The sequence below is a fragment of the Pieris napi genome, chromosome 16, assembly GCF_905475465.1.
Source record: "Pieris napi chromosome 16, ilPieNapi1.2, whole genome shotgun sequence".
Taxonomy (NCBI): Eukaryota; Metazoa; Arthropoda; class Insecta; order Lepidoptera; family Pieridae; genus Pieris; species Pieris napi.
In genome coordinates this window covers 1051926-1064831 of record NC_062249.1, presented here as the reverse complement: position 1 = coordinate 1064831, position 12906 = coordinate 1051926, and the positions used below count along the sequence as shown (strand labels likewise).

Here is a 12906-nt window from a genome sequence, read left to right as displayed (position 1 = left end):
CTATTTCATTACCAGTAATACCTTTATGTGAGGGTACCCACATAAAGGCAATAGTTACATCTTTCTTATACAACCGCAAGACAGTATCTTTAATTAAATAGAGAATATAATTGGTTTTAAAATTATTAAGAGTAGCATGCTTAAGACTATTTAAAAGACTCAAAGAGTCTGTCAAAATTAGAAAATATTTACAATTGTTTATAGAAGTAATCGATTTTAAAGCTGCAAAAACTGCATATGCCTCTGCTGTAAATATGGAGCAGTTTTTATCTAGAACAAAGCTTTGAGCAACATCTTTTTGGGAATCATATACCGCACTTCTTACAAAATCATTGCCTTTACTGCCGTCAGTATATATAGTATAGTACTTGTTATTTTCTTCTTTGAAAGCCAGTAAGTCTGAATTATTTTCAATTGAATTTGATAGAATCGTAATAGGATGTGTGATACAACTGTATGAATGAGTGTAACACGACCAGTGAGAATGTTTTTTGATGTTTGAATAATGAGATTGTATTTCTGTAAAGATCTGGCACAAAGTTGGAGATGTACCTGTCAGAAGATCATTTGGTGAAGTGAGAGGACCATCTATATTGATTGGGTGAGGTATTATCCTGTTTATAATTTGTAAATTATTTGATGATAATAGTTTCAGACAGTATCTTTCTGTAAGCATAAGACGTCTCAATATCAATGGCATAATATTAGTTTCGACTTCCATGGCCCTTATGGGAGTCGAACACATTGCTCCTGATATGATCCTCAAAGCCCTGTTCTGCAATATATCCAATTTATGTGTATGAGTGCTATTTAAATAAGCCAGAGAACTGTAATCAAAATGACTTCTTACAATAGATTTATATAATATAGAAAGTATTTTGGGATCTGCACCCCATGAAACACCTGCTAAACATCTTAAAATGTTAACACCTCTTAATGCATTTCTAGATACATATTTAATATGTTCTTCAAATGACAGCTTCTGGTCAATGATAATACCCAAAAATTTGTGTGAGGTGACTCTTTGAATGACATCACCATTATATACAACATCCACTATTGGTGTGTCCTTTCCAAATATCATGGCATTACTTTTGGCAGCATTTATTTTCAAATTTAATCTGTGTTGATAATAATTACTTAACTGCTTTAATCCAGTGTTAACATTTTCAATGGCTACTGTTAAATTTACATCAGAACTATACAACACTAAATCATCTGCAAATTGAAGTATATTTACATTTTTAGTATTCACATATTTACATATCTCACAAGTATACAAGTTATATAACAAGGGCGATAATGTTGCACCTTGTATAGTACCCTTTGATGCAGTTCTAGGTCCATACAAGATATTGTTATGCCTAACATATAGTATTCTGTTATTAAGGAAATCATAAATCCATTTAGATAATTGTCCTGGTATACCAGAATTACTGAGTACCTTCACCAGTATGCCAGGATCCACACTGTCAAATGCACCTTGCACATCTAAAAATACACAAACTGTGTGTAATTTATTGTTTTTTGCATTTTTCAGGTCGGATATCAGAGAAATGAAGCTATCGGCACAGCTTCTTCCTTTACGGAAGCCATATTGAATATGTGGTATGACATTATTGGATTCTGCATACCAGTCAAGTCGAGATTTTACCATGTTTTCAAATATTTTTCCAATACATGATGATAACGAGATTGGACGATAGGAACTAATCTGTTCAGGTGACTTATCTGGTTTTAATATAGGTATTACACATTGAGTTTTCCATGAACTTGGTATGAGTTTTTTATGCCAGAGATTATTAAGAATATTCAAAAATATCTTTTTTACGGATTCAGATAAATGTTTTATTAATAAATATGGAAAATCATCTAAACCAGGACTAGTATTTCTTCTAGATTGTATACTCATTAAAAGTTCAGACCATGAAAAAGAATCCAGTAAAAATGTTGATTGAGGATTCTCATTGTTAATATTAAAATAATTGTCTAATGAATCTGAATCAAGTAAATTGTTATTATCTGATAACTTATCTAAAAGTGGCTGTACAAATTCATCCCTATATGATTTATTACCAGTTCTGATTCCCTTAAAGTTTTTAATGAGATTCCATATTTGACTGATGGGTGTAGTTCTATTGAAACTATTGCAAAAACCAATCCAACTGATTTTTTTTTGCTCCTTTATAGTGCGTTTTTTTAAAGCATCTAATCTTTTATAGTTGATGTAATTATATTCTGTTGAATTGTTTCTATACAATTTCAGGGCTTCATATGATTTTATAACGGCTTGTTCACATATACTGTTCCACCAGGGGGCTGGTGGTCTACTCCTAAAGTTAGTCCTAGTGAATCTAGGAACTACCATTAGTTTGAGTTTATTAAGTCGACTACAAAACTCATCATAGGATTTCATTGGATTCTCTTCACTAACCATCATGTCATGGAAGACCAAACCAGACAATTCGCTATACTTTGTCCAATCTGTTTTATCATATAAAAATCTGTCAACATGTTTATTAATTGTGTATCTTTCAATGCACATTGTAACGTTTGTTATGGTTGGATAATGATAACTACCCATAGCATCATCATGTACATACCATTCACAAAGTGGAGCCACCTGTGGACTAACAAAGCTTACATCTATTGCTGAGGGGTTGCGTGTAGGATAATTTACTGTAGTAAAACTACCATTATTCAAAATATATAAATCACATTCATCAATTATATTATATAAGTTATTGCCTCGACTTTTCGTAGACAGGCATCCAAAAGCAATATGATGTGCATTGAAATCACCACTAACAAAAATAGGTTTTGGTAATCCTCTTATAATATTGTGCAATCTATTCATTCTTATATTCCTACTGGACGGAGGACAGTACACACAAAGAATAGATATACTAGTATTTTCTGTGTATATACTTATGGCTATTGTCTGTATATCTTCATAAAAAGTAGTATTTATGACATTATGTTTCAAATATGGTTTAATTAATATTCCTACACCATTACGAGGATTTTTTGAATTTTTATTGTAGAAATTATAACCAGAAATATAAAAAGAATGGTGTTCTTTTAACCATGTCTCATTTAGTAAGCAAATATCAATATTTTTTTCATTTAAGAATTTTGTAAGAAGTTGTTTTTTATTATTTGCACCTTGAACATTAAATTGCGCAATACGTAGAGAGTGTGTTATATATGGTTGTGTATCCATTATGTTGACAGATTCTTAATAAGTATATCTTTTATATAAGTTGCAGTGACGGGTTCATTATCAATCTTATTACCTATTTGAACCAGTGTTTGTACCAGGGCCATAAGTACATCACTGTTTTCAATTATTTGTAATTTTATATCATTAATACTATTTACAGATTTATTTACATGTTTTACATTAGGTTTATTATTTACATTAATTACTTTTTTATTTATAGGGTTGGAGCGTGGTGGAAGAGGAGGGAACTCATCATTATCTTTTGTAATGGCAACGCTTGCATAAGTTATTTTATTTTTCTTTTCTAATGTTTTGTTCATTTTAATGGGACACAATTTAGAAATAGCTAAATGAGGTCCGTTGCAATTAGCACAGCAAATCTCATTTGGCTTATTGCAGTCTTTATAGGAATGTTCACCTGAACAAATAGAGCAACGCTCTTTGCCATTACATATTTTTGCAAAATGATTGAATTTAAGACATTTAAAACATTGTTGCAGAGGAGGAACATATTCAAATATTCTATAAAAAAATAAGTCGTATTGTACACTTTCAGGTAAAGTATTTGCCAGAAATGTGATACTTACAGTTTGTGTTCTGACTAATTCATTACCTATTTTTTTTACAAATCTCCTAACTGCTATTATTTCATTTGTAGAAGTCAATTTAGCAAATAGTTCTCTATTTGTAATATTTGTGGGCACAAATCTGATAATACCAGTTTTCTCAATTTGAGCTGCTGGAATATATGCTCTCATTTCGTGTTTATCAAGAAAGCTGTTATTATTTATCAAATTGTTAGCTGTATTATGTTGTCTGAAGATCACAACAATTTTATTTGCGCCAATACGCCTTATTGCCACCACACCTTTAATATCGGAAAATATCTGATTCAAATATATTGGGCTTTTATTTCCCAGCTTGTCTTGTATATTTTTGCTCTGAATGAAAACCTTAAATTCTGTGTTAATAGAATTTTCAGGATATAACCTTTTATAATTGGGCTTGCGATATGCCATATAAGAGTCTTTCTCACCACCTCCGCCGCCAGCATCAGAAACATCTTGGAGATCTTCTAACCGCCGTCGTGGTCTCTTTTTTGAGGTGGGCGGGTCAAACCCGCCCCCCTCGTTTCCTTCCATTTTAATTATTTATTCACTATATTTATATTTAATTTGCCAATTTATACTGTTATTTACAAAGAAATAATATTTATTTTAATTAAAATACAATTTTGAAAAAAAATTGAACCGCGCTTTTTCAAATTCCCGCCAAGAATCCATTGAAGTAATTCCTTTTAAAGAACTATAAAGACATATAGAGAATAGAGATACCGTATAGATAACAGAAATCTGAATCACGGATCACGGATTCTATAAAATACTAGTCTTGACAGTAGACGCTAGAGTAGATAAAACGCACAATCCACAGAGTTATTAGCCAGAGTAATAGTAATTTACGGTATTAAAATTAAGGATTTTATCAGATTAACAAAAACGCTATTACAAATTACAGTAGTTCAGAACCAAGTTAAAAATCATTTGCACGGAATATCCATTGGTCGTAGGAAGTAGATTACAACAATGCTAAAAAGTAATAAGAACCTGTGGAATGAATTACACATAGTTTTGTGATTTGGCCTATAGGTCTAGATATCAGAATTCAGAACCAGGCCATAAACTGAAGGGTATGTTCCGATATACACTGCGAGTACTGTATAGTGCTCCCACTGTTCAAAAATTTGTTCCGCTATGGACTGCAGTATACAGCCGCAGCGTCCTAGGAAATATATGACGTCACAAATCCCCGCTATACTTCTACTGCGAGCACTGGCGTTTTCGAGGTAAGGTACTCGCAGTGCTTTGATCACGTGATCAATCAAAACCACTTGAATGCCTAACGGCTGATATAACTTACAGTTTAATAACAAACATTTAAAATTCTAACTTACTTTCTTTGTAGTATTAATTCAATTGACAGTTAATATTAATATAGATTTTTTTAATGCGATAATACTCCAATAATAGTTTTTCTTGTTGAATTGAAAAACTTTGATGCACTCATTTGAAAACTGTGTCGATAAACGAAGCTGACTAGTATACTGGACTGCGTTCCGTTTTAAATTGTAACCAGTATAGCTGGCTATATAGAAACGGTTTCACAGTATACTAAATTGACGGTACTCTGTACAGTGGTCGCAGTGTATATCGGAACATACCCGAAAACAAAAAGAAAGTTATTAATGGCAATGGCAATAATTGGCAGTTTGCCAGTTTACTTTTTTGATAGTTACAATTCTAAACATTATTGGCATTTCGCAATAATAATATAAAAAATTCAAGATTAATTGAAACCTTTACTACAATAGACTCATAGGTAGATAGAGAGTTCATAGATTTAATTTATTTTCAATTCTAGTTCCAAAGTTTTGAAATAACTACTTTCGATACGAAAATTATTTTATATAGATTTCGACAAAGAATAGTGACAAAATAACAGATATGATTGAAACATGTTCCAAGAGATGTATGTTGTTTGGCACAGTTTCTTTAGGGATGTAAGTACTTAATTTGATTCTTTAAAAACAAATAAATTCTAGATCACAATTATTCAATAACAAAATTTTTATATAATCAACTTATTAGGTATGAATTTCTTCCAGCCTTACAATTGTAGTTCTTATATTAGAATCACATCTTGCGGACACTTTAACTGGTAGTCAACGAAGAAATAAAACATTTCCAACAGAAAATAATTCAACATGTTGGTTGTCACAACCTTATACAGTAATCAGTGAATGTCATCCCTGTTCTGGTAATTTTTATTGCTTAATATATTCACTTAAGTGTTGATTTATTTATTTTAATTTATACCTATATAAAATGTGATTTCAGATTTTGAAATACGAAGCAAGAGCATAGGGGTGTGTATACACACTAGCTTTAAAGAAATATTAAGATGTGAAAATGGTGAAACAGTTACCAAAAGGTAAAGCACATTTTATATTTCCACTTTAATATCCATTCGGTTCCATTGTTTATAATGGTAATAAATTATTTTTGTTTTAGCTGTGACCGTGTTGCACATTTAGAAGAGAGAAAGTTCTGGAAGTTTACTATCTGGTCATTCTTCTTGGGGTCTGTGTCCTCTTTGGCTGTGATGCTAAGAATGCGTGTTCTCAACCATAGGGCAAAAAGACGGGCCAGACAAGTTCTTGCTAATGGAACAATTTAATTACATTTATTTTAACTGACACATGAGCATAAAGCATGAGAGGCAAAATGAGACCTCAGAGTGCGGTTTCTGTATTAGGAGACGTAATATTTGTTTTTCTGTTGTCCATGTTTATTTAGCACTACTTTTTCCAACTGATTTTTATTAATAAATATGTCAAATATAAAAAATTACTAAATAATCAGCTTTGAAAGCATATAGCTATATAAATAAAACTTTCAATAGTTCAGTTATTACTTTAACATTAACACTATTCCCTATTAATCTGTAACTTTGTTTCATAGTAGTGCCATCAGGTATGACATAGTCTTTAGGAAACATCATTATTGCCAAAACCTCTTTTGGGGTGAAGAATCTTAATTTTAGCTCCTTGAGTTTTGCGATATATTCATCACTTCCAATGTCAAACTTATTTGCTTCAGAGTAACAATTTTTTACAAATTCTGGGCTCATTTCAGTAAAAACTGAACCAGTTCCATCCACATAATGGGAATATGCCTTGGTAAAACAACAAGACCTCTTTGAATCTTTATAGCATATATCCAAAACTTTTCCCCATTTCAATACTTTGTCATTCAAGTAATACACCTCAAGCACAGTTTTCTCTAAGATATCCCGTAGAGGAAATAGTGATGTAGATTCAAATGGTGGTTCAGATATCTGCAACAAACATATACTAAATAAAGGTACACAACCAATTGTTATAAATATATAATTATTTGTTAACATACAATTTCTTCTTTCCTTTTATAGTGCCACTTGGATGACTTTCTTCTTGCTAAACAGTAGTACCGTAGTCTTGAATTCGGCACTCCAATTTGACTGGGACATAAAAGGAACTCTTGATAGTCAAAGTTGCATTCTTTTAATTTATCGATAAATAATTTTCTAACTGTGGAACATTCAAAGCCTTTAACATTTTCCATTAAAATATTTTCAATGTTTACTAATTCTTTTAAAATGCTAATTATATAAAGGAAAGAATTTGTTCTTGGATCACTATCATCAAGATATTTGCCATTCCTTGTAAATGGTTGACATGGTGGAGACATCAGAATTGTATCAACTTCAAGCTTGTTTATCTCTGACACTGTTAATGATTGAATGTTTTTAGTTATTAGGTATGTATCAGGGAAGTTTTCACGATAAACCTCATTTGCAACTGTGTTAATATCTATTGCAGCTACTATATCACCCTCTAAACCTGAATCTGAAATTATATTATTTTTAGAAAGGTTATAAATAAGTGAGATGTAATAATTTCATAGCATGGTTCTAAAGATTTTATTAAACATATAACAACAACATAATAATTTTGGTACCCTTCCATGCACAGTGCATTCCTCCAATACCACTATAAAGTTCCAATATTTTGTGCTTCATTTTGTAGATATCTAAAAACAAAATTGCTGTTGTCTTGAGTTTAGATAACAGCAGCATAAACTAAAAATACTGAAATTACATGTGATATACCAGTTTGTATTTAGGCGTAGACGGACTATGGTATAGACCAGGCATCAGCGTACAGCGTGTGAGATAGCGAAATGCGAATGATTGACATAACTTCATAGGGTATGTTCCGATATACACTGCGACCACTGTACAGAGTACCGTCAATTTAGTATACTGTGAAACCGTTTCTATATAGCCAGCTATACTGGTTACAATTTAAAACGGAACGCAGTCCAGTATACTAGTCAGCTTCGTTTTTCGACACAGTTTTCAAATGAGTGCATCAAAGTTTTTCAATTCAACAAGAAAAACTATTATTGGAGTATTATCGCATTAAAAAAATCTATATTAATATTAACTGTCAATTGAATTAATACTACAAAGAAAGTAAGTTAGAATTTTAAATGTTTGTTATTAAACTGTAAGTTATATCAGCCGTTAGGCATTCAAGTGGTTTTGATTGATCACGTGATCAAAGCACTGCGAGTACCTTACCTCGAAAACGCCAGTGCTCGCTGTAGAAGTATAGCGGGGATTTGTGACGTCATATATTTCCTAGGACGCTGCGGCTGTATACTGCAGTCCATAGCGGAACAAATTTTTGAACAGTGGGAGCACTATACAGTACTCGCAGTGTATATCGGAACATACCCATAATGTAATAATGTATATCTATAATCTATATGCCACTAATATTTCCATGAGAAAAAATTTCCCTATTTTGTGGGGTAATTTTTACTATAGGAAATACCCCACAAAAAATTTTTTCAGGGGGTGCTCACTCACTCCACACGCATATTAATCAGTTACGTTAAATTAAACCACACCCGAGCACTCTATACAACCGCTGCGTAGTAACTGTTCTACCTACTACACCCCAGACTTCCATTATAGGAAGTGTGTGTAATACACAGACGTCGTTTTTGTACACGCACAGCTGTGTGCGTGAAGTCTAGGACTACCGACTACACTGTGTACAGTGTACAGTAGGGTGGGCCAAAAAAAAAAATCTAGTTATTCGTACAGGCACAGCGTCAAAAAGGTGCTAAATGGCGTAAATGATTGATACGTAAAGTTGAAATATAATTATTTTAAATTTTACTGCCTCCGGATTGAGATGGAATTTATTCAAAATTGTAATTTTTGAGCCCATGTTGAGATATTTTTCTTCACTTTATTTAAATCTTTATTAGCGCTTATTTGTTTTTAAAGAGAATAGTGCATCTTTTGTTTTGTTTAGTTCGAGGACAAAAGTGTAAAGAGGGGTTGGTACCAGTGTGGTGTGGTGTTAGATTTGACAAGAAACGCACGACATAGCAAAGACAATCTATGTCTGCACGCATTACGTAATTAAGTGCAGTCACTTTTTAACGAATTATTAAGAATGAAACGTACGAAAAAATGTTGGAATTATCCGTTATTTGGTAGTCTATATGATTTGAAAGACAACATAATATTGCCCACATATGAATATGTGATGAATTTGTATGGGTGAAACCGACACAAGCTAAAATTCGGGAGATAAAGAAATTGAGGGTAGTGTGATTGCAAAACTAATAGAAATATGGGCGAAATGTTCTATTCCTACAGTTGAACCTAAAAAAATGAAGGAAATGCTGGAATCATATCATTTAAAATGCTAAAATTTGCTAAAATCTCACCCAAAAAACCTAGATTTAAGATCGAAGATTTTCGTCATGGAATGACGTCTCGACTTGCAAGTGTCGAGATTAGCCCCTTTTTGGGGTAAAAAGTACCTGCAAGAAAAAACAGCTTCATAGTAGATCGATGATCCGCGAGAAAAATGGTAATTAGTAGTATAGATGTCGACACAACAAAACAGATGACAAAATTAGTTATTTCAACATATTGACGGCAGTACGTCTGAGCCCAAAACATTTTCAGAAGAATTAGTAAGCAGCTTAAAATCTGTGAGAGGGTTCCATAACTCAGTTTACAGCTCCATCAAGCTGGAACCCGCTTTAGAAAAAACTTGATTTTTCTAAATTTACTTTTATCTACAAACGATGCTAGTGAATGTAGTAAACTTAATTTTTTTGTAGTATCATTAATTGCGCCGAAAAAATAATTAATACCGCGCAAAGCAGGAAATATTACAAATAATTCAATACAAAACTTTGCAACGGGTGCTAAATTGTTTGTAGTTTATTGTAGTGACAAAAAAAAATTTTTTTTACCCCACTTTATTAAAAACTACGGAATAAATGCTAAAATAACGGAACTATGCAAAAAAAAAGACACCGACTCAAAAACTATAAACGATGCTCATAAATGTAGTATACTTTATTTTTTTGTAGTATCATTAATTGCGCCGAAAAAATAATTAATACCGCGCAAAGCAGGAAATATTACAAATAATTCAATAAAAAACTTTGAAACGCGTGCTAAATTGTTTGTAGTTTATTGTAGTGACAAAAAAAAATTTTTTTACCCCACTTTATTAAAAACTACGGAATAAATGCTAAAATAACGGAACTATGCAAAAAAAAAGACATCTACTCAAAAACTATAAACGATGCTCATAAATGTAGTATACTTTATTTTTTTGTAGTATCATTAATTGCGCCGAAAAAATAATTAATACCGCGCAAAGCAGGAAATATTACAAATAATTCAATAAAAAACTTTGAAACGGGTGCTAAATTGTTTGTAGTTTATTGTAGTGACCAAAAAAAATTTTTTTTACTCCACTTTATTTAAGGACTACGGAATAAATTCTAAAATAACAGAGTTATGAAAAAAAAAAAAAACTAACTCAGAAACTATAAAGGATGTGGATGCTTGTAGCAGTATTCGTATGCTTGTGAAGTCTGTTAAACGCTTCTTATAACTGCACAGAGTTGAATTGTTAGATAAAGTGATACATTTTCAACAGTTGATGCTTCAGATTATATATACATATATACACTGATAAAAAATTTAACTTGACTTAAGATCACGAATCTTGAACCAAGAACACCATTTTGAAGAAAATAAAACTCTTGAGTCAAGAAGAAAAATTCTTAAATCAAGAAAATTTTCTTGAACCAAGAATTATATATTGACTCAAGAAATTAAAAAAATAAAGTATACTACATTTATGAGCATCGTTTATAGTTTTTGAGTCGGTGTCTTTTTTTTTGCATAGTTCCGTTATTTTAGCATTTATTTCGTAGTTTTTAATAAAGTGGGGTAAAAAAAATTTTTTTTGTCACTACAATAAACTACAAACAATTTAGCACCCGTTTCAAAGTTTTTTATTGAATTATTTGTAATATTTCCTGCTTTGCGCGGTATTAATTATTTTTTCGGCGCAATTAATGATACTACAAAAAAATAAAGTATACTACATTTATGAGCATCGTTTATAGTTTTTGAGTCGGTGTCTTTTTTTTGCATAGTTCCGTTATTTTAGCATTTATTCCGTAGTTTTTAATAAAGTGGGGTAAAAAAATTTTTTTTTTTGTCACTACAATAAACTACAAACAATTTAGCACCCGTTTCAAAGTTTTTTATTGAATTATTTGTAATACTTCCTGCTTTGCGCGGTATTAATTATTTTTTCGGCGCAATTAATGATACTACAAAAAAATAAAGTATACTACATTTATGAGCATCGTTTATAGTTTTTGAGTCGGTGTCTTTTTTTTTGCATAGTTCCGTTATTTTAGCATTTATTCCGTAGTTTTTAATAAAGTGGGGTAAAAAAAATTTTTTTTTGTCACTACAATAAACTACAAACAATTTAGCACCCGTTTCAAAGTTTTTTATTGAATTATTTGTAATATTTCCTGCTTTGCGCGGTATTAATTATTTTTTCGGCGCAATTAATGATACTACAAAAAAATAAAGTATACTACATTTATGAGCATCGTTTATAGTTTTTGAGTCGGTGTCTTTTTTTTTGCATAGTTCCGTTATTTTAGCATTTATTCCGTAGTTTTTAATAAAGTGGGGTAAAAAATTTTTTTTTTTGTCACTACAATAAACTACAAACAATTTAGCACCCGTTTCAAAGTTTTTTATTGAATTATTTGTAATATTTCCTGCTTTGCGCGGTATTAATTATTTTTTCGGCGCAATTAATGATACTACAAAAAAATTAAGTTTACTACATTCACTAGCATCGTTTGTAGATAAAAGTAAATTTAGAAAAATCAAGTTTTTTCTAAAGCGGGTTCCAGCTTGATGGAGCTTCAGTTTACTCCTATTCCTACAAACCTACTGGAGCTTTCTGTTAGTACAAACCAGAACTACTTGTACAGAATAGTCGAAGCAGTTTCAACAGGCACATTTCCCAGCAATTTAGCGAACAAATCACCAGGCATAATGTCTCATGCCCCATGGTTAACCAACGAGACAATAAGATTTTGCGTCTGTATGCTAAAGTAGAGACTCCTTCTCTTTAAACGAATGTTATGAATGAAGCACTCTTGCAACGTAAGCTGTTAAGTTTTACGCGCCGATATGGTTTTCCATAAAAACTCTTTCAAGCTGTAATGATGGATCGAGGCCTTTCTATAAACTTATTGAGTAAACGCAATATGCACCAATAGCATTGAAGGCTGTTATTGACGCACCCAGAAAATGCTTGAATTGTTAACAGACCCCAGCGGAAAATTCGCGAATTAGCTGCACGTCGAATTTTGAAAGTTCAGCTCATGTTAGATCAGCAATATTAAAACCACTGTGTCTTTTTCACTTACCAAAGATTAAATTTGACGCAATAGCATACTACGACCTTTTGAATGGGCAGAAAAGTTTTACTGAACCACTGCTATTAAAATCTGTTACCGATAAAAATTATATTATTTATTGAGCAGAAAGGAGAAGGAGAACCGGATTTACTACGTCTATCTTGTCATACTCAAGCAGTAGAAAGAGCCGTTAAAGCCGTGACAGAAGTTCAGCCACTATATTCGATAAAACATCAAATGAGGGATTCATAGACGCCCAGCTAGATTGAAGGAAAGCGATGCGAAAATTCGACAGCAAGA

At 31.9% G+C, this 12906-nt stretch overlaps 2 protein-coding genes across 2 annotated transcripts; one reads left to right on the top strand and one right to left on the bottom strand.

The window, feature by feature from the left end:
• Positions 1–5536: 5536 nt before the first annotated feature.
• On the top strand, positions 5537–6686 carry LOC125057574 (protein JTB). The gene is made up of 4 exons (XM_047661353.1): positions 5537–5780; positions 5886–6037; positions 6118–6211; positions 6292–6686. The coding sequence occupies exons 1-4, from the start codon at positions 5725–5727 to the stop codon at positions 6455–6457; spliced, it is 468 nt and encodes a 155-aa protein (XP_047517309.1). The 5' UTR covers positions 5537–5724; the 3' UTR covers positions 6458–6686.
• Positions 6435–8009, bottom strand: LOC125057571 (tRNA (cytosine(38)-C(5))-methyltransferase). Its single transcript, XM_047661348.1, has 3 exons — positions 7780–8009; positions 7189–7667; positions 6435–7117 (listed from the first exon to the last, which is right to left on the bottom strand). The coding sequence occupies exons 1-3, from the start codon at positions 7895–7897 to the stop codon at positions 6659–6661; spliced, it is 1056 nt and encodes a 351-aa protein (XP_047517304.1). The 5' UTR covers positions 7898–8009; the 3' UTR covers positions 6435–6658.
• Positions 8010–12906: the final 4897 nt, after the last annotated feature.

Excerpts from the sequence above, each read along its gene's own strand:
- LOC125057571 (XM_047661348.1), bottom strand. The coding sequence starts at position 7,897 with ATGCTGCTGTTATCTAAACTCAAGACAACAGCAATTTTGTTTTTAGAT. Across the intron at positions 7,668-7,779 it reads AATGCACTGTGCATGGAAGG|ATTCAGGTTTAGAGGGTGAT; the intron begins GTACCAAAATTA and ends ATATAATTTCAG. Across the intron at positions 7,118-7,188 it reads ATAAAAGGAAAGAAGAAATT|ATATCTGAACCACCATTTGA; the intron begins GTATGTTAACAA and ends TGTTTGTTGCAG.
- LOC125057574 (XM_047661353.1), top strand. The coding sequence starts at position 5,725 with ATGATTGAAACATGTTCCAAGAGATGTATGTTGTTTGGCACAGTTTCT. Across the intron at positions 6,038-6,117 it reads TGAATGTCATCCCTGTTCTG|ATTTTGAAATACGAAGCAAG; the intron begins GTAATTTTTATT and ends ATGTGATTTCAG. Across the intron at positions 6,212-6,291 it reads GGTGAAACAGTTACCAAAAG|CTGTGACCGTGTTGCACATT; the intron begins GTAAAGCACATT and ends TTTTTGTTTTAG.